This window comes from Lontra canadensis, unplaced genomic scaffold (genome assembly GCF_010015895.1).
Source record: "Lontra canadensis isolate GAN:19392208 unplaced genomic scaffold, GSC_riverotter_1.0 scaffold2, whole genome shotgun sequence".
Classification (NCBI taxonomy): domain Eukaryota; kingdom Metazoa; phylum Chordata; class Mammalia; order Carnivora; family Mustelidae; genus Lontra; species Lontra canadensis.
The window spans coordinates 48,135,137-48,157,878 of record NW_022630996.1 but is presented as its reverse complement, the minus strand read 5'-3'; the positions used below and the strand labels follow the sequence as shown (position 1 = coordinate 48,157,878).

General features: G+C 35.5%; 1 protein-coding gene across 3 annotated transcripts in view; it reads left to right on the top strand.

Annotated features, from left to right (window-relative positions):
- Positions 1-16,970, top strand: part of HDAC9 (histone deacetylase 9) — an 856,076-nt gene extending 839,106 nt beyond the window's left edge. For 2 of the 3 annotated variants that reach the window (XR_004384558.1, XR_004384557.1), the window contains exons 27-28: positions 3,996-4,121; positions 15,743-16,970. Coding sequence is in view for 1 of the 3 variants with exons in the window: in XM_032873697.1 (XP_032729588.1) it covers positions 15,743-15,782 (40 nt within the window). In the remaining 2 variants the exon portion in view is untranslated. The remainder of the gene's footprint in view (positions 1-3,995; positions 4,122-15,742) is intronic. The other variant, XM_032873697.1, reaches the window with a different exon arrangement.
- Positions 16,971-22,742: the final 5,772 nt, after the last annotated feature.

Sequence of the window (22,742 nt, the reverse complement as noted above, 5' to 3'; positions counted from 1 at the left end):
GGTTTTGAGGATGAAATAAAATAGTATGTCTTAACACAACACCTGATACATAGTAAGTACTCAATAAATATTGGTTTTATTATTTTTCCATCATTTTTATTCTTCCACCATTTATTTTTTTTCTCCTTAAATACATAGCTCATCATCCAGTGATCTATATTAGAATATAGAGGCTGTACCTAGGCATCTCACTGTTCAGGGGTTAAATCATTAAAACAATCATTAATAACAAGAGATTGACAAATAATCTCTAAGCAATAAATTGATTGAGTTAATTAATCTGCAATTAACTGGCTTAACTCAAGACTTTCACAATGCCTAATACACTGTAGGTAGTAAATACTGAATGAATGAATGAATGAATCCAAAAACAGAAGACAAAATATTGTTGAAATGGTAACATAACATTTTATAATGATTACCTGAGCAATTCTTGTCTCTTGATTTACTGTATTTTCTGAGATAATCAGTCTTTTTATATTTTATAAGAGTTTTCAAAATATGTTTTATATTTATTTTCTTTTATAGTACTAATTGACAATATCAACTTTCAGATTACAAGAATCCATAGTACTCATATAATAAATATGGATTGAATGAATAAACATAATAAGGGGGGGCAAAGTATCTGTCTGAATGGAGAAAGGAATTGTATATAGGGAGGGAGAAAAACTTGGCAGTGATGCTGACATTACAGGATTATCCTCCAACCTGCAGAATGAGGAAGGAGAATATCCAGTCCATTCTTTATTTAAACACTTTCTGATTAAAAAGTGTTGAGAGGCAGGGTCACAAAGCTTCCTTGTAGTCCTCAAAATGTTCATATACTGGTTTTCTGTTTCTCTAAAAATTGCTATAAATTTAATGACTTAAAATGACAGAAAGATCAGAAGGCTGGCACAGGTCTCTCTGGGCTAAAATCAAGAGGTTGGCAGGGCTTGGGTCCTTTCCTTGAGACTCTAGGGGAGAATCTGCATCTTTGTCTTTTCCAGCTTCTAGAGGCTGCCTGCATTCCTTGGCTCATGACCCCCTTCCTCTGTCTTCAAAGCCAGCAACTTTATATCCTGCTGACCTTTCTTCACTTACCATGTCTCTCTCTGACTGAAGGAAAAAAGCTGGGCAAGCTGGCTGACAAGCTGGGAAAGATTCCCTGCTTTTAATGACTCGTGATTAGATTAGCTCCGCTAGGATGATTTAGCATAATTTCTTCATCTCAAGGCACTTAACTTTAATCACATCTACAATGTCAGTTTTGCCATGCAAAACTTCCAGGGAATAGAACATAGACATTGTTGGGAGCTATTATTCTTCCTACCGCAAGAGTAGACATGAACAACCAGCTATAACAAGTGACAAGTAATTTGCTATATTGAGCTTTAGAATATAAGAAGACCTATCATGGGCCTAGAAAAGCAGAACAATTCACAGAGTAGGACAACAGAGCCAGGGTAGAAAAATATATAGAATTTCACCTAGTAAACAAGAGTAAAAGTATCTGAGATAGAGACAATAGCTTGAGCAATCCTTCTGTTTTTGTAAACTTCTACTGACAGCAGGTCCAAAGTACCTTCTTTGCTTATCCAAACTCTTAGAGTAGTAGTTTTCTCACCAGTTCCTGTATCTACTTTTGCCTTCTTACCAATCCATTTTCTACACAGGCAATCAGAGAGCTCTTAAAAACAAAACAAAACAACTGGACAGCAAATCCTGTCATGCCTTTGCTTGAAAACCTTTAGTGCCTTTCCATTTCCATTAGCATAAAGATCATCATTCTCAACAGGACCCATAAGCCCTCCATGATCAAACCCTTCCCTTGATTTTGTACGTTATATCTGAAATCTTTCCTCTTTGTTTTCTGATCTGTGTTCCAACACTGAACTTGTTTCCTTTCTTTTTTTCAAATTGGGGTATACCTTACATATAATAGTATGCACAAACCAAAAGATTTTTTACCTATTCCATACTCAAATGAACATCACCCAGAACAAGATCAAAAACATTTCCCTTACCGAGAAAATTTCCTTATGCCTCTTAGTCAATGCTGTTTTCTCCAAAGGTAATTTTTTTTTTCATTTTAACACTGTAGATTAGTTCTGCCAAACTTTAAATTTCATTTAAAGGAATTGGAAGTTCATACAGCTTTTCATCTGTCTTCTTTTACTCCACTAAGCTTAATGTTTCTGAGATCTGTCCATCAGTAGTTTGTTCATTTTTATTATTGTGCATTATCCCAGTGTATAAACACACACTAATTTGTTTATCCATGTACCTGTGGATCAGTGTTTGGCTTGTTTCCCCTTGGGGCTATTAATTTTGCTAGGGATTCTTATTGAGACATAATTGATATATAACATTGTATTACTTTCAGGTGTAAAACAATGATTTGATATATGTATATATTTTTAAATAATCACCACAATAACTCTAGTTAACATCCATCAGCACACATAGTTAAGATATTTTTCTTGTCATGAGAACTTTTAAGATGTATTCTCTTAACTTTCGAACAAAAAATGACAGTATTATTAACTGTAGTCACTATTCTGTATATTACAGCTCTAGGACTTACTTATTTTGTAACTGGAAGTTTGTACCTTTTGACAACTTTTACACACTTCACCTACCTCTTACCCCTACCCTCACTTTTGGCAACTACTAGTCTTTTCTCTGTAAGTTCAGGGGTTTGTTTTAGATTCCACAAATAAGTGAGATCATATAGCATTTGTCATTCTCCATCTGACTTATTTCATCTAACATAATACCCTCAAGGTCCATCCAAGTTGTCACAAATGGCAAGATTTTCTTCTTTTACTACTTATTTATTTATTTATTTATTTATTTATTTATTTATTTAGAGAAAGGGAGGGTTGGGGGAGGTAGGAGAGGAGGGGCAGAAGGAGGGTGAGAAAGAGAATCTTAAGCAGGCTCCATGCTTGGGATGGAGCCCCATGCAAGAATCAGTCTTACGAAAGATGAGATCATGACCTGAGCTGAAATCAAGAATCAAATGCTTAACCAGCTATGCCATTAAGGTGTCCCAATTTTCTTCTTTTTTATGGGTGAATAATACTCCATTGTATCACATTTTTCTTATCCATTCATCACTAATAGATGCTTAGGCTGCTTTTATGTCTTGGCTATTGTAAGTCATGCTGCAGGAGTATAGGGGTACATTTATCTTTTTGAGTTAGTGTTGTCATGTCCTTGGATAAATACCCAGAAGTGAAATTGCTGGATCTTATGGTAGTTCTATTTCTGATTTTTTGAGGAACCTCCATACTGTTTTTCATAGTGGCTGCACCAGTTTACAACACACCAACAGTGCACAAGGGTTTTCTTTTCTCCTTGTCTTTGCTGTCACTTGTTATTTCTTGTCTTTTTGGTAATAGCCATTCAAACACATATGAAATAGTGTCATATTGTGGCTTTGATTTGCATTTACCTGGTGATTAGTGATGTAGACACCTTTTCATGTCCTGTCAATCATCTGTATGTCTTATTTAGAAAAATATCTATTCAGATCCTCTGCCATTTAGGGCTACTATGAATAAAACTGTTATGAAAATTTTTTATTATTGTGGTGAAAAGCATGAAACATAATGTTTGCCATCTGAACCATTTTTAAGTGTATAGACCAGAAGTGTTAACTGTATGCCCATTATTGTGCAACATCTCTCTAGACCTTTTTCATCTTGCAAAACTAAAACTCTATATCTATTAAACAACAATTTCTCTTTTCCCCATTCCCCCAGCTTCTGGAAACCACTATTCTACTTTCTGTTTCTAAGAATTTTATTGCTTTAGATACCTCATATTAGTAGAATTATGAAGTATTTGTCTTTCTGTGACTGGCTTACCTCACTTAGCATAATGTTGTAAAAATTCATCCATATTGTAGCATATGACATGATTCCGTCCTTTTTAGAATTGAATAATATTCCATTGTAGGTATATGCCACATTTTCTTTATCATTCATCTATTAATGGACATTTAGGTTGCCTCCACCTCTTGGATACTGCGAATAATGCTTCAATGAATAGGAGTGTGCAATTATCTCTTCAAGATCCTGTTTTCAATTCTTTTGGATATATACCCAGAACTGGAATTGCTGGATCATATGGTAATTATATTTTTAATTTTTTGAGGAACCTAAGTCTCTGTGAAATTTTTGTTCAGGTTTTTATTTTGTGAACACAAGCACTCAGTTTTCTTTGATATATACCTGGGAGTGAAATCACCAAGCTACAGGGAAGCCATGTGTTTTACTTTGTAAGAAACTTCCAAACTGCTTTCCAAAATGATTGTGCCTCTTTCATTCCCACCAGCAATGAATGACTATTCCAGTTGCTTTATGTCCTCACCTATACTTTATAAAATCAGTCTTAAAAAATTTAGCCTTTCTAGTGGGTGTGTAATGGTGTCTTCTTGTGGTTTTTAACATTTTTTCCAAAGACCCATATTCATGTTCACATCATGCCTCTTGGCACATACCCTCCCCTCTGTTTGGAATACTTATCTTCCTTTACCTCCCACTGACCCTGTGCTAGCCTCTCCGTTTTCTTCCACTTATCCTTTAGGTCTCAGATCAAATATCACTTCCTCTTCTTGGTTAATGTTCACTGACCATCAATCCCAAAATTAGATCAGATACCCCTGTTATATTTTCTGTGTCTCCTCTATACTTGTAATACCTAGAACAGAGCCAGGGTGTATAACAGACACTCAGTCTATTATTGTTTGAGTCAGTGAAAAATTGAGTAATTGAATGTCAGAACCAGTAGATATGTGGAACTTTGGAGGCTATGGGAAGGTAAAACTATGACAGCCATTCTGGAAAGCAATTTAGTACGATTTACTGTACACAAAACATATGACCTAGTAATCCTGCCCCTGTGCTATATGTATATACTGAAGACTTTCTCATCTAGGGTCATTAAAGTACATGTACTAGGTTGTTCACTATAGCTTTATTCATGGTGGGTAGAGAGAGGGAGTCAAACCTGGGATCCATTATTGAGAGAGTGAGTAGTTAAAACGTGGCAGATGTATACCGTGGAGATGCCATGTAGTTCTTAACAGGTACAGACTAGATAAACATAACTGTGTTGAAAGATTTAATAAATACAATACTGAGTGAGAAAATTAAGCAGCAGAAATTATATATGTGTATTAAAATAGAATTTACATAAAATAAAAATATATGCCCACAAAACAATAATATAAAGCTCTGAAGAACACCTTACCAACAAAATAATGTACATAGCATTGGATTGCTTGCCTTGAAGGAGGAAGAGAAAGTAAGATATTAAGGAGATTAAACTAAATCAACAAAACAAGAGAAAATATGTCATATTAAATAACATTATTAATATAAAGAAATACTGTTTTAAAAATCATAAGAAATGAAATACACTTAAGGAAATGTACAAGAATTTAAGGAAAATGCAAGAATTTAATTTTATGCTATATCTTTTCTCAAGTTAAATTCTTTCTGCTTTATATTTATAGAAGTTTTCTCAACCTGTGATTGCTGGACTAAACAGATCTTTCTCTTAAATATGTGTAATCTTTGCCCTTTATTGATGAAAAATGATCAGTGTTCACTGTGAAGTTGGCTTGCTCTAATAGAAGTTTATGTCTTCAATTAGCTAAACTATTGAACTAAAATTTATCTTTGGAGGTTTTATTTTATATGTATTCTTTTTTTTTAAGATTTTATTTATTTATTTGACAGACAGAGATCACAAGTAGGCAGAGAGGCAGGCAGAAAGAGAGGAGGAAGCAGGCTCCCTGTCGGGCAGAGAGCCTGATGTGGGGCTCGATCCCAGGACCCTCAGATCATGACCTGAGTCAAAGGCAGAGGCTTTAACCCACTGAGCCACCCAGGCACCCCTATTTTATATGTGTTCTTGACCTTACTGTATCTCCATCTTACCTAATTACAAAAGAAATTAAATTCAAAACTGTGAAAATTGCATCTCTTCCCTTTCCCCATGTCTTTCCACAACTCTGTTTTTGTTAATCAAGGTAAGTTTGGTGTGTGTACATAGATGATGGAAGTGGGAAGCCCCCACATTTCCAGAGCATTGCTTCTCGGTCTTTAACCAAAACAACCATTAAAAGGTCATTCCTCACCAGTTGACTTTCTAAGTGTTTCATGAAGAAGATTTCCTTAAAAAATGATCTTTTTAAAGAAATATGTAGACATATAAAATAGTTACATAAGGATAGGAATTCAATAAAGACAGTACACCTCCACTGAATGCTATGATACTATAAATCATCACAATGGCAGATATAAATAATACAATTCTTCTATAGTTGTTCAACACTTTACAGTATATAAAGCATGTTCTCTTAAATTACCTCATTCAATTAAGCCTAAGAGCAAGTAAGGGACTATTTCAACTTTTAAAGAGAAAATTGAGAATCTAGAAGTGTGGACTTGCTCAAAGTTAAATTTTAAAAATTGACAGAGCTGGGACTTAAATGCAGAGCATACCTTGAAATCCAGGAGTTTCTCCAACCTGCTCTGCTACTAACACTATTTCTATGCAGCAAGACACCGAGAGAATTGGTCAGTTATGTGGATGTGTATTTGATTCAGTAGAAGGTGGGGATTATAAGTGGACTATTTTCAAAACCGTGGTCAGTATGAAATGATTTTGAAGGGAGAAAAAGAAAGAGAAGCATCCGATGCAAAGTTTTATATTGTACCTGAAAGTCCCCGTGTTTCTACAGAAGAGGATCCATTTTGCCAGTAAGTGTGGGCTGCACAGTAGATACCCTGCTCATGTCCTCAGAGCCCAGGCTGGTCAGGTATACATCTGGAGAATGCACAGATCCTTCACCAAGGGTAGATATTTATTACGTACGTCTCTGACCCCTGGACATTTTTCCTATACACTATTTTCTCTGCAATTCCAGCCACAACTGAGTCCTAGGTATAGGGGAAAAGACAGTCTGTTGTCTTTTGCTTTGGTTTAGAAATAGTGAAATGCAAGCCAGGAGAGTGATGTCACTAAGATGGGAGAGCAGAGACCTGAGCTTTAGTCTCCCAACAAAGATCAATAATTGGACATCTCTCAGTGCAAAAATAGAGCTCTGGGAGAGCTCAGAAGTCCACTCAAGAAACTTTAGCAACAGAGTGGAACAAAACAACAGAGTGGAAAACAAACAACAGAATAACGGCCCAAAAAGGGAAGGAAGAATGGTTTCATTTTGCTTGAGTCGTCCCATCCTCCTGACTCCTACTACTCAGCACCAAGAGGGCCTGAGCTAGAAAGAGTTCTTCTTGCTGGGAAGGAAAGAGCAGAGTGAGTGACCAGCATCCCCAGCCTTTTGGGACACTGCAGGAAAAAAAAAAAACACTTCAGTTTCACCCACCCAGTGAATTGGCAAAATGGAGATATATAGAGATGGCTAGGAACAAGGAAGAAGGGTGAGGGCTACCAGTACCAGATATGCAATGGGAGTGATCATGGTTTCTAGTGACATGTTCTGCAAGGACCCCAGCAGCTTTCACCAATGAAGAAACCAATGTCCAAAACAGCTGTTTCAGACCCCTGCAGATTTTACCACTGAGGATTTCCCCCCACAGGTTTTCAACATGTTCACCAGTTATCCAGGTCTTTCCCTCTTTTCTCCCTCTGCCACCCATGACTCTGCAGCCTGGGATTTATACCAGCAGCCCATTCCAGCTTCTGTGGCTACACCAGTGCAAGATGCCAACCTTGACCCTGCCACTGACCCACCACCATGCACACACTCAGGGCTAGCCCTTCCTGCTATGCACCTGCATATGCTGGCTGGACTCCCATCACCAGCCTCCACTGCCATGAATATGGCAAGACTTTTCAGCCATAGGAGTCCATACTGACAGTCAAGACCCCCACAATTGCCAGCAGACTGGATTCAGCCCTGCTTTCTGTCACTGCCTGATCTGCTGAGCCCACATGCAGCTAGCCCTTCCAACTGTACACCTGCACACCTTTGGCCAACTCACATCTCTAGCATCAATGCCATGCCCATATCCGTGTTGAGACCCTTCAGCCATAGGAGTATACTCCAAAAATCGAAGCCCACACCTACCCTGACTCCTATGACTAGCCTGCACCATTGAGCTCAACTGCATCTGCCCCTCCACCTATGTACCTGCACCCCACCAGCCAGAGTCCCAGCACTGGTTTCCAGTGCTGTGCACCTTGGGAAGGCTTGCAGTCACAGGAGTTGGTGCCAAGACCCAGTGCCCTTGCAGCCAAGTGTGTGCACCACCAACTCTAGCCACCACAGTGGCCCGTCCTGGTCCCTAGGTGCTGTACTTGAAGAAGACACTGAGGACTCCACTGTCCCTTGCAGTCACTCTAGCATCTCCCCACCTGCCCTGCCATCATAGTGCTCACCAAAGACAACACAGCTGTCATTGTTGTGGACCTGAGGTGCCTGAGCCAACCAAATACTGTGCCTTCCTGCCCCAGATACAGAGCCACAGGGATCGCCACCAAAGGAACAGAGTAGACTTTTAGTAACTGACCCAAGGAAATGAAGATACATGAATTGCCTGAAAAAGAATTAGAAATAATTGTTATAAAGGTGCTCAGAGAGTTATAAGAGAACACAAACAATTCAACAAAAATCAGGAAAACAATAAAAAAAAAACAAAATGAGAAGTTCAACAGAGACAGAAAACAGTAAATAGTCAAAGTTTGGAGCTGAAGAATACAATAATTGAATCAAAGAATTCAGTACAGAGCTCAATATCAGACTGAACCAAATAAAAAGGAATCAATAAAGTCAAAGACAGATAATTTGAAATTATTCTGTCAGAGGGGCAAAAAGTAAAAAGTGAATTAAAAGGAATGAAGAAACCCCTTAAGGGATTTATGGGACATCATTAAGACAATCTGTGAATTATTGGAGTCTCAGAAGGAGAAGGTGACAGAAAATTTATTTAAAGTAATAGTGGCTGTACTTCTCAACCCTGAGGAAAGATTTAGATACCCAAGTTTATGAAGCTAATAGGTCAGCCCAAAATTCCAATCCAAAATGATGTTAATAAAATAATAAAACTTTCTAAATCAAAGACAAAGAGAGAAATTTAAGTGTCAAGAGTGTCAAGAGAAAAAAAATTGTCTCATACCAAGGAACTCTCATAAGACCGTAAGTGGATTTCTCAGCAAAAATCTTGCAAGTCAGGAGAGAGTATGATGATATATTCAAAATGCTGAAATTAAAAACCTACCAGCCAGAATAGTTTACTTAGCAAAGTTCTCCTTCAGAAATGAAGACGAGATAAAAATTTTCCCAAACAGAAGCTGAGTTAGTTCATCACCACAATACCTGGCTTAGAAATGCTGAAAGAAGTTCTGTAAGCTGAAAAGAAAGGATGATAGTGAATAACATGAAAAAGGCATAGAGTGGCTAGATGGATTTAAACAAACAAATAAGATCCATCTATATGCTGCCTACAAAAGATCCCTTTAGTTTTAGGATGTGACACACGCGTGCTCAAAGTGAAAGGATGGAAAAAGATATTCCATGCAACCAAAATAGAGCAGGGGTAGTTATATAAGAAAAAACAGACTTTGAGTCTAAAACTGTAACAAGGTCATTATATAATGATAAAGGAATCAGCTTATTAAGAGAATACAACAATTATATATGCATCCAACATCATAACACCTAAATATATTAAGCAAATATAACAGATCTGAAGGGAGTAATATACCACAATACAGTAAAAGGAGACTTCAATACCTCACTTTCTACAATGGATACATCTATCAGACATGTACAGAACACTTCATTCAACAGCTGGAAAATACACATTTTGCTCAAGTGCACATGGAACATTCCCCAGGACAAACCACATGTTCTGTCAGGAAACAAACCTTAGCAAATTTTTAAAAACTGAAAACATACAAATATCTTTCCTGACCACAGTGGTATGAAATTTAGAACCAATAACAAGAGGAAAACTGGAAAATCCACAAAAATGTGGAAATTAACTCTTGAACAACTAATGGATCAAGGACGGAACCAAAAGAAAATAAAAACTATCCTGAAACAAACAAAAATGGAAACACAGTATAACAGAATTTATGGGATAAAGCAAAAGCAGTGTTAAGAGGCAAATTTATAGCAATAAATGCCTAAATAAATAACCTAACATTACACCTGAAAGAACTTCTAGGAAAAATATCAAAGCATGCCCAAAATTATCAGAAGAAAGAAGATGACAAAAATCTGCAGAAACAAATGAAATCAGCAGAAATAAATGAAATAAAGAATTTTTTAAAAACAGGAAAGATCAACAAAATTCAGTTGCTTTTTTAAAAAGAGACTCAAATAATAAAATTAGGAATAAAAGAGGGCCCATTACAACTAACAATACATATGCAAGTATCATGAGAGACTACTATGAACAGTTATATGCCAGCAAATTAGATAACCTGCAAGAAATTGATAAATTCCTAGAAATTTACAACATACTAAGACTGAATCCTGAAGAAATAGAAAATCTGAACAGACCAGTAATGAGTAAGTAGATTGGATCTGTAATCAAAAACTTCTCAACAAAGAAAATTCAGTCCCAGATTTTTTCACTGATGAATTCTTCTAGAACATTTAAAGAAAAATTAACAGCAATTCTTCTTAAACTTGTCAAAAATATTGAAGAGGAGAGAACACTGTCAAACTTATTTTAATGTAGCCCGTATTACCTCATACTACCTTACCTGTAGTATCCACAGTCAGATACTACAAGGATTCTACAAAAAAAGAAAATCATAAGCCAATACCTCTAATGAACTTTAATGCAAAAATCCTCAACAAAATACTGGCACTTTCAACTATGCATTTAAAGAATAAGAGATTATGCTGAGTGAAGTAAGTCAAGCAGAGAGCGTCAATTATCATACGATTTCACTTGCTTGTGGAGCATAAGGTAACACGAGGACATTAGGAGAAGGAAAGGAAAAGTAAATTGGGGGAAATCAGAGGGAAAGACGATCCATGAGAGACTGTGGACTCTGAGAAACAAACAGCGTTTTGGAGGGAATGTGAGTGGGGGTGGGGGGGTTAGGTGAGCCTGGTGGTGGGTATTAAGGAGGGCATGTATTGCATAGAGCACTGGGTGTGGTGCATAAACTATGAATCTTGGAACACCGAAAAAGTATAATTAAGTTAAAGAAGAAAAAAAAAAAAAGAATGGGGCATCAGGGTGGCTCAGTGGATTAAGCCTCTGCCTTCAGCTCAGGTCATGATCTCAGGGTCCTGGGATCCAGCCCTGCATCAGGCTCTCTGCTCAGCAGAGAGCATGGTTCCCCCTCCCCCTCTGCCTGCCTCTCTGCCTACTTGTGATTTCTCTCTCTGTCAAATAAATAAATAAATAAAATCTAAAAAAAAAAAAAAAAGAATTCAACATCGTCAAACAGTATTTATCCCTGAGATGGTTGAATGCGTACACCTCAATCACTGCGATGCACCACATTACTAGAATGAAAGGTAAAAATCATATGATCCTTTCAATAATGACAGAAAAAGCAACTGACATCATTTAACATCTTTTCATAATAAAAAAAAAACTCTTAAGAAATTAGCTATAGAAGGAACATACTTCAACATAATAAAAACCATATATGACATTCCCAAAGCTAACATCATACTCAACAGTAAAAAGTTTAATACTGTTCCTCTAAGATCAGAAACAAGACAAGGGTACCTGCTCTCATTACTCCTATTCAGCACAGTACTAGAAGTCCTACCCAGAGCTATCAGGCAAGAAAAAGAAATTAAAGGCATCCAAACAAGAAAAGATGAAGTAAAATTGTCTCTGTTTGCTAGTGACAATCCTAGAGAGTCCACACACACACACACACACACACACACACAACCCTATTAAGACTAATAAACCACTTCAGTAAAGTTTCAGAATACAAAATAAGATCTATATACCTATATACCAAAAAGAAAACTAATGAAAGAAATTGAAAAAGATAGAAGATTTAATGATGGTCAAGTATCTATACTACCCAAAGTCATCTATAGTCAGTGCAATTCCTATCAGAATTCCAATGGCATTTTACACAAAAATAATTTTTAAAAATCCTTAAATTCATATGGAATTTGAAAAGACCCTGATATGGGATTGGGAGGGAGAAAAACCATAAGAGACTCTTGATCTCACAAAACAAACTGAGGGTTGCCCGGGGGGGTGGGGGGGTGCTGTTGGGAGAGGGTCGTGGGATTATGGACATTGGGGAGGGTATGTGCTATGGCGAGTGCTGTGAAGTGTGTAAACCTGGCGATTCACAGGCCTACCCTGGGGCTAATAATACATTATATGTTAATAAAAAATATATATTTTTTTTAAAAAGACCCTGATAGCTAAAGCAATCTTGAAAAAGAACAAAGGCATCCCATATCCTGAGCTAAATCTGTATTACAAAGCTACAGTAATCAAAACAGTATGGCACTGTCAGAAAAAACAGACTCATAGACCAATGGAATAGAACTGACAGCCCAGAAATAAACCCTCAACTAATATCTACCAGAGGAGCCAAGGATATTCAGTGGGAAAACAATAATCTCTTTAGTAAACAATACTGAGAAAACTAGATACTCACATGCAAAGAATGAAGTTGAATCCCATCTTACACCGCTCACAAAAATTAACTCAAAATAGACTGAAAACTTAAAGACCTGAAACTATAAACATAGTTATAGTTTAGAAGAAAACATAGAGGAAAGCTCCTCGATTTAGGTCTTTTGCCATGATTTTTTAGATATGACTAAAAGAAGAAAAAGTAACAAAAGCAAAAATAAACATGCGTAACTACATCAACCTAAAAATTTCTGTGCACCAAAAGAAACAATCAACAAAATGAAAAGGCCACCTATGAAATAGAAAATATTTACAAACCATGTATGTATGTGATATATGATGTATTTGTAAACCATGATACATACGATTCAATAGCAAAAAAATAATAATTTGATTAAAAAATGGACAAAAGACCAGAACAGATATTTTTCTAAAGAAGACATACAGATGGCCAACAGGCATATAAAAAGATGTTCAATAGCCCTTATCATTAGGGAAATGCAAGTAAAAACCATAATGAGACATCATTTACATCAGTTAAAATGGCTTGCATAAAAAAGATAAGAGATAAGAAATGGTGGTGGTGGAGATTCCCCAAGAAATTAAAACTAGAACTACCATGTGATACCACAGTCTAACTTCTAGGTATATATCCAACGGAAACAAAATCACTATCTTGAAGAGATATCTGCAGTCTCATGTTCATTGCATTACTCAGTATAGCCAAGACAAGGAAACAGTCTAAACACCTGTCTCCATTGATGGATGAATGGATGAAGAAAATGTGGTTTAAACTTAGAATGGAATATTATTCAGCCATAAGAGAGTAGATTCAACATGAGTGAAGCTGAGGGCATTAGGCTAAGTGACATAAGTCAGACAAAGACAAATACTTATCTGTATGATCTCACTTATATGTGAAATCTAAAAACATTGACCTCGATATGTATATAAGTTGATGGATGTTAACTAAACCTATTATGATAATCATTTCACAATAAATGTAAATGAAACCAGCTTAAACTTATACAATGATACATGTCAATTAAACAGAGAATAGATTGATAGTTACTGGGAGCTGGGAGTTAGGGGAAATAGGGAATGTTGGTTAAAGGGTACAAATTCCAGGGATCTAATGGAAGGCAAGGTGACCATAGTTAACAGTATTGTATTGTATGCATGAAAGTTGCTATATTATTAAATCTTGAATGTTCTCAACAACAACAACAAAATGGTACTTAGGTGAAAGATGTGTTTTTGTGGTAAACATTTTGTAATATATATGTGCATCAAATCATCACATTGTACACTTTAAATTTATATAATGTATGTCAGTTGGGTCTCAAAGCTGAAGAAATTAGGAAAACTCAGTCTCCATTAGAGTACCTAGTTTGAGGATTCTACACCTGTATTATCCACATATTCTTAGATGTAAATAAGTTTGCATGTTACGTATAAATTAGCTACTTAAATGTTTTCTTTAAGAATTTTCTTCTCAGAATGCTGATAATTTTAGTTTGAAACGATTTTAGTAGGAGTATGACTCATTTAAATAGCTTTTATCTTCTATAGCAACTTAAACACCTTCTCATAGCCTCCTTATCAATTATACTCTTGGTCAGGCTATGACTACCTAAGACATGATTTTTTTGTTTTGTTCTCCACATGGACTCATGTGGAACTCCCTCTTCTGGGTAATGTTAGGTAATGAATAACTGATACTTCTCATTCTTTAGAGAATGCATTAAAATCTTTTGTATTACCATCTCATTGATAAAAACTTTATTTCAATATTTTAAATTATTATAAAAACACTAAGTTAAAATGGCAACTACTTATAGATGCATAGAAGTCTTGGCTTTTTTTCCATTATAAATCTATAAACAAACATAGCTAAATAGTTAGTCTTCATAAACAGTCATGTTTTAAACATGGCATTTTTTTCTAATATGAAAGTAACTCATTATAGAATACTGGAAAATACAAACTGTATGAAAAAGAAAATGAAAACCATCTATCTATTATTCCACCACCCAAAGAGAACCATCATCCAAATACTGTTTCCTTAGCTTCCTGTGGTAGCATAGACATAACTCTGTGTCTTTTTGCCATTCACATAATTTTGTGTATGTGTTAGATGACAAAGGGACAAATCCAAAATATTAAGTAATGTCTCATAGTGTTTATTATTTACAAGTGAATTTTATCTCCTCTTTTTTTTTTAAACTTCATTAATTCTCTTAGGAAAGTTTTTCCCCCATGGTTTTGAACTGAAGCCACCACTAACAGTATATTTACAATGTTAGCAGTGGCAACATTAGCAAATCCTAGAGCTCAGATTCAAACTCAATTCTCTTAGTATCTCAAATCCCAGTTCTCTTCCCTCAACAATGCAACTACTTCAATGTATTTGTATTTCAGCTACAGTCTGTCCCTTTGACTAAATTAAAAATCATTCTAAAAGTTTGCCTTAAAACACCCTCAGAGTGTTACTACATAAAGTTTAAATATCAAGTATAAATTTTCAAGCAATTAGTTTTGGTTTTGCCTGAGCAGAACACCCCACAGATGATGTCGAATAAAAACTATTTACACACTACCATAGAGCATTTCTTGTAAAAACGTTGGGTCTGTAGCAGCGATTTGCTAATCAAATTCAGAATTTGATTTGAAATGCCTCCGGCAGGCAGCCAATCCAGTTATGAAAGCACAGAAGCAAAAACTAGAGCCCTGGTGAGTCTCCTCCAGAAGCGAGCTGGGTCCTTTGCTCTCATTAGCAAACTGGTTCCATAGGAAATCATTGTGATTGCTTCTAAAATAAAATATTGTTAATTTTTTCAATAAATTATTGGACTGTACTAGACACAAAACATGTACATTTCAGAATCTAGAATTATAAAATATTTTGACATGTTTTAATATAAACAGGAACATTTCCAATGATTGCTTGGATCTAAAATGTTTTTCCACTTGACATTTGTTTATACTTCCTAGGAAAGAAACTCTATTTATGGATAACTGAATAACACAAATAAACATCAGAGAGAGCTGAAAAATCAGCTTTGATTATGCATGAAAATCTACAATGTCATTGTGTACTCTTATGCCGTATTCTGATTGCCTGTTTATTTTTACAGAACTGCTGGTGAGCCTATGGAAGAGGAGCCAGCCTTGTGAAGTGCCAAGCCCCCCACCCCCATATTTCCTGTGTGTGACATCATTGTGTATCCCCCCACCCAGCACCCTCAGACATGTCTTGTCTGCTGCCTGGGTGGCACAGATTCGATGTAACGTAAACACTGGGCACAAAATTCCGAACAGCAGCTTCACTTGTTCTTTGGATGGACTTGAAAGGGCATTAAAGATTCCTAAAACGTAACCGCTGTGATTCTCAAGTTACGGTAAACCACTATTGGAAGAAACTGCTTCCAGCATGCTTTTAATATGCTGGGTGACCCACTGCCAGGCCCTAAGTATAAACTAATAACATCCAGTATGGCATTAGATACTATTAATTATTATGGATGCTATGACAGCCAGAGAAATTCTGGGCAAAACCTGAAAAATACTCATTCCTGACATTCTGATCAGTTTCTTAATGGATAATTTTTGTCTGTCTTAAACTGTTTACAGGATTTGTTTTCAGCTATGAACGGACAGCAGTTCCCAACATATTGCAGGGGTTGTTTTGTTTTGTTTGTTTTTTGGCCTTTGTTTTAAACACATGGTTCAATTCTTGCTAGTAAGAGTTCAAGATGGAAGAACTGGGATGAGGCTTTTTTCAATAGAATAAACCAGCCTGTATCTCAAAGTCCAAATGCCAAAGGACCCTCACATACTGTATGTAATGGTGCAGTATTTTATGTCCATTTTTTTAGAAGAATAACCCTATTTCCTTAACATCCCTCTGTGTGTTCTCACACGTGGGGGATTTGCAGTTGTATTTGAGGATGAGGTCTCCGGTTCCCCTCATCCGTCCCTTGCTTTGATGATAAGTAGTATCAAGCATATGTTCCACAGAGGATGGTCTTAATTTTTTTTTCCAAATCTATCAAGAACCTAGTTTGCACTTTCCATCTTCTTTCCTCCAGCACATGCTTTTTCTTACCTTTCATCCTTCCTTCCTTACAGAAAAGCTAAAGATTACCCACAATCTCCCTGGCTATTCAGGAGATTTGAGTATTTCATTATTTTTAACTTTTCAGGTTAACACAGTTGCTTGGTGTGATGTGTTCTTTTAGCTGAGACACCATCAAGATGAAGCTGTATCACTGAATTTTCTAGATCTTCAAAATGTGTTAATGAAGGCATTGCCTATTTGAAGTCACCTTGAATTGTGTTAACCTCAAAGTTGTGCCTTCCTGTGGGGAAAAAACACACACAAAAAAATACATATTTAACCTTTGCACATGTTGCCTTAATGTCAGAGGCTAAAAATAAAGGACATTTATTTCTGAGATGAAAAGCGATTTACTAAATATAAATAGGTTATGCCCCTGCCTCCCTAAATTTTATTTCAGTATATAACTCAAACACCTAAAGACATTGATGTAGAATACCTCGCAGTATTTAATATCTGACAATGCTTTTGAAAGAGTTGATGTTTCTTTTTATATATTTTCCTAACTCAAAGGATATATTAAACCCATAAGGGAAGATTGTCATGCTTTTATTCAGAAATCTGAAAGAAACCTTAATTAAAACAAGGTTTTAGGGAAGGCCATGATATGAAAGATATAGAACAATATGGTTTTAGTTAAAGAGGACTCTAACCTGTAAATCAAAGATGAAAGATCTCACTCAAGTAGAATTATATAACTCCCTTTTGTTATACAGTCAGACCATATTTTTCATGCATTTGGTTTTCTTAGGATTACCATTTTAATTTTAAAGACTTTTATTACATATACAAAAATGGCTGAATACTTGGTTTAACATCTTAGAAATTTGAGACACCCTTTGAAATAGGAAATCTGAAATGGTATGTAACTCAGTATTAGGTAAAAATTAGTTTTATTGCATAAGGGTAAGGTCAATCTAGACTCATAATAGTAATGAATTTTTGCAAAAAAATTCATATTTTCAGAGAAATTCGTGCCAGTCATATTTGCTAGCTCTTCTATTTTCTGTAATCGCTTGAGGAGATTTACTTTACAGAAAACCAAGTAGTGGAGCCAAAGGAACCCCCACCCCCAACAAGGAAACTTACTTCATATTTTAATTGGGAACGTAATTGTGACTTTTTAAAATCACCTTGATAGTAACAAATCTCAATTAATACTTTCAGTCCTCCCAGATATTTTTTAGATGTTGAATAAGAAAATGAAACAGTACAGTGCAAGCATGCTACTTTGCTGAAGTTGCCTATAATAATTTTGCCACTTACTTACTATATACAACCATCAACCTGATAAAGCCAAATCGCTAGGACATCTCCATGGTTATTTAAATTTAATACATGACACATTAATGAGTTTATCACACATCCTCCCATGTGATACTGTACCCAATTGGTTAGGTCTTCAGGATACTCGGAGAGGCAGATAAACTATGGAGAGGATTAATCACAGCTGAATGTAGTTGTAAGAGCAGAATGCCAGTGCTTTTTGATTAGACCGTTACAAGCTGTAGCATAGCCCTCGGGGACAGAATGGAGGCTTTTGGAGAATATCAATGCTGCTTTTGAAATAGACCAGCACTTTTTAAAAGGGTGGTTTCACGTGGTAATAGTTTTCTTCACTTATATATTTAATTTTTATTGCTCATAATAATGAGGTTATTAGAACTCCTCTCTAAATATTATCAATAATATATCTTTCTGATCCGTACTTTGAAGGTTAAATACACAAGCTTTCTCACAATCTCATAGCTCATACATGATGAATAAAAATGATGACTTTTTAGAAACCAATTCGTAAACAATCATAGGGCTTTAAAATGTTTTGATAATAAGTACAAAAAGAAAATTTTCTCAATTATATAGTACAACCCAGGGTTGCATATAGAATTTTAAAATAGACAATTTTATTAGGATGATAAGTAAAATGGACTTCAAGTGGTAATTGAGGCTATTTAATTATTGCTTAGTAAATAGGAAGAACATTTTGAGATGAAATATTTTAAAACATTTTTAACAAATTTATAACATCGATATTAGAGATAGAAATCCACTTTTAGAGAAAACAGAGATACTCATGAAAAACTATTACAAATCACATTTCATTACCAATCACAAGAATTGAAACCTTGCCTTCAGTTTTGACTATAACCCTTTGCAAAACTTTCACACACCTCTCACTGAAGATAAGCAGAAGTACCTGGCTGGCTCAGATAGTAGAGTGTGAAACTCTTGATCTTGGGGTTGTAAGTTCAAGCCCCAGCTGGGTGTAGAGATTACTTGAAACCTTTTTATAAAAAAAAGAAAGAAAGAAAGCATGGTGGATTTGAAAGCAGGACAACTCCTCACGTAATTTCAGAAACTGTAAGGGCTGGTCTCTCCTAACAGTTTAGTACTATTTTGTTTCCGAAGGTCATTCGTAAAGCTTTGTGGGTTTCATCACAGACTCCATATGGAAGTAAAATAGAATGACCGTGTGGAAAGTCTCCTGGGAGAAAATTTCTCTTCAATCAATACTTTTATACTTATTTTTTATACCAGCATCTATGTTTAGTATGGTTTATTTAAAATATTTCTTACTATTTTTCTTTTGAAAGTTTACACTCAGTTTATCTCAGTGAAAGTATTAAATGTCTAACAGCCACAAAACAAACAAGCCAAAGGTTTCTGTCTTAAAAGCAATTCATTCTGAGATTGAAATAATCACTCTGTCAGAATTTGACATTGTCATTTCTAGTGGCATCTATCTTAACATTCTTTTCGTGCTTCAGGAATGAAATCACTTGACTTGCTGAGAAAATAAGAGAAAAAAAAAAAAAAAGAAGTAGTAGGGAACACCACCTACCTGTTCAGCTATTCCATAAAAAGGGCATTTTTACCTCCAAAAGAAATGAAAACCAGATGATCTAAGCTAAGAAATGGAGGCTTTCTATAGTCATCTTCAAAACTGGTCATCAACATGGCCATGATCTTCTTCAAATATCTCTTGTATTCCCAGAGGATACAATTGTATTTTGGTCTCCAGCAGTATTTTATATTATTTACTGCCTTTTGAATAAAGTATTATGAGTATTACATCACCTGAGTTATAACACCATCACTACAATATGGAAGTGCCTATGTGTGTCTTCTTTTCCCAGTCATATTTACATTGAAAATCATAGCCCGTGCCTCCTTGCTTTTACTCCATCAACTGCTTCATGAAACAAAGCATGCTTGTCATGTGGTCCAGAGTATAAATATTTTAGATGAACATGGTTTACTCATACAGGACTCTAGAACTTGATTCCTCCAAATCAGCTGCAGTCTATTTTTTTATGAAATACATGGCTGGTTTTACATAATGGTTTATGCAACAACTGAGTCAATTAAAATATGCTGGAAATAGCTGGGTCAGACTGTTGAAACTTAGACTGTTCTTCTAGGGCTTTTGGGGCTTAATCTCGATAATAGAGTAATAGGGGTGTAACAATTTCTCAAACCATCTTAATTCTCAAACTGGAACTTTTAGCAAATACATGGTGAATTCACCATATAGTGCCAGTCTTCCTAACCAATCATTTCCACCTTTCTCTCCTTCCCTTGTCCAACTGCCAATACCAAATTGCCGTATCTAAACTATCAGAGTTATCTCTTAAATCTCTATATTTCCTAAGTAAAAACAACCTTGGCAACTTATTTTCTGAACACTACTGATGTGTGCTTTGATTCATGCCTACTTATATAAACTCTGATGGATACTCTTTATCTTCTTTTTACCTTTTCCTTTTCAAGAACCACTTGACTTTTTTTTGACTATTCTTATTTTAAAATATAGATCCAGTTACTGTCTTTTGGTCTACAATTTTGGACCTGGTACTTTGTTTTATTAATACAGAATTTTTCTTTTGGTCTCCAATATAGTTTTCCACCGTTCTTGGTACTGCCTATTTGTGTTGTGCTAGTAATCACATAAAATTGTATATACACTTTTCTTGCCCTTTGGATGATGCCTTTGTGAGTCAAACTCAGAGGCATAAACTCTAACCTGAAGGAAAAAAAAAGGCAGAAGTGTAATTTTAAATCAATATAATTTGGAAATAAGATATTATTTCCAGACTATTCAAAGAAAATTGGAGTTCTTTTATTTTTCTGTTTGGGCCTTAGGCACATTAGAGGCAAATGTTGCAACATCAAAGAAAATAAGGAGGGTCAAATGTTTTGTGGGACAATGTAGTCATGTCCTTTAGGCTTCATTTCAGTGCCCTTTCTTAGAGTTGGCATTTTATGACACTTGATATCTTGCAGCAATTTCAGGCTATTGCTTTTATTAACTTAAAATTGAGTAGAAATGAAGTAATAAAACAACTGAGGAAATAGGAATTCTGAGATCTGAGGAGGAATTGCACTTCCTTAGGGATGAAAAAAAATTGTTTTTAGATAAACTCTACCTATGTGCTTTTTCTAAATTTTAAGATTCTTAAACTTTTTCTGGATGAGCAGTGTCAGTGTCAGTCTCCACCCAAGCTGGGTTATATGAAATTGCCCTTTCAGTGGTTGCTAGGCATAAGAAGTGTTCCATTACAAATGAATGATTATTTTGTAGATTACAGCCTCGTCACTTTTTGTCATTTGAAAGCAAATATCCTGATATTTTTAAACAAGGTGGGCAGGGCAGGCAGGAAACCAATATTTATTACTCTCATGATTAAACACTTTAGATTAGGCTTGTTGATGTGTATGCCAATAATCTGGAGTTTCTGGCTTTGTGTAAAATGAAAATGTCTTTTCTATTGTGGTCTGATATCTGTTTCTGTAATAAGATCATTTTGTTGTCCTCTGTGCACCAGTGGTTTTGCCCTTAATTTTTTTGGCTAGCACTCACCAAAATCTGTCATCCAGAGCTGCTGAGAAAAATACATGTTGCCAAACTTCTTTTCTTAAAATTGTGCTGCCAGTGATGTTTTCCCAGATGTGAAAAATAATTATCTAATAAAGGATTAATACCTAATAACAATACCATTGTTGAACATGCTCATGGAATGTTTACCTTCTTTCTGATTCCTTTTTTTGTATTTAAAAATATTGAATGGATAATTCAATGGTGTGTTCCAAATTATTGTCAATGTTATTAATGTTGTGATTCTCCTTCAAAGAGGATGAAAGATCCCCTTTGTCTTCTGTTTTCTACTGAATTAGATTTTCCTCTAGTCCTAGTGTGAATAAAAGCTGTTTGAAATAAAAGTGTTCTTATTTGTCTACCTCCTTATGTTCACCATTAGACTCTGAAGACTAGATATTTGACAAGTATTTGTTGAATAAATAAAAGTTTAATTATAAATTATTGTGACATATACTGTTCCACTTTCAAAAGCGCTTCAAAAACTGCAAGGGTTATTTGCAAATAAGCCCCCTTTATAAAGGGAGAATTAATAAAAAAAGAAAAAGTTGGTTAAGACAGAGTTGCTCTTTGAATGTAATATGCTGGTCAGGATAAAGAATCATAGTTCACACTGGTTAAGCCCAAACTCATGCCTGTTACTCTACTAAGCACTATAGCAGAATTACATTATTCATCACATGACCCCTACATCATGTATCATTACTCCAACTTACAGATGAGGCATGGAGCATGAAAAAGATTAACTCATTACTTACCCACGGTTACAGATAGTAAGAGATAGGCTTAAATCCCTGTCTACATCTATCTGGCTCTAAAGTCTCTCCTCTCTCCAAATGGCATATATGATATGGCAAAGATGGAATACTAAAGATATTTTTTAACTATAAAACTATGACCTTCAGAATAGACTATATGCTCAGTCTCTGCTAACCTTATGATTTTATTAAATTATCATTTTAAATGGATTTGGTAATTGCGGCTAGGTTTGTACAGTAAGTGCAAGTTACAAAACAGTTCTCTCCCCCACCCCCATTTCAACATCTTTCTTTAATCTAGCCAACAACCCTAAGATGTCTTTGGAATACATATTTCAAAAACTCTTGAAATCTATTCCAAGACCAAAACTTATTTTTGTGTT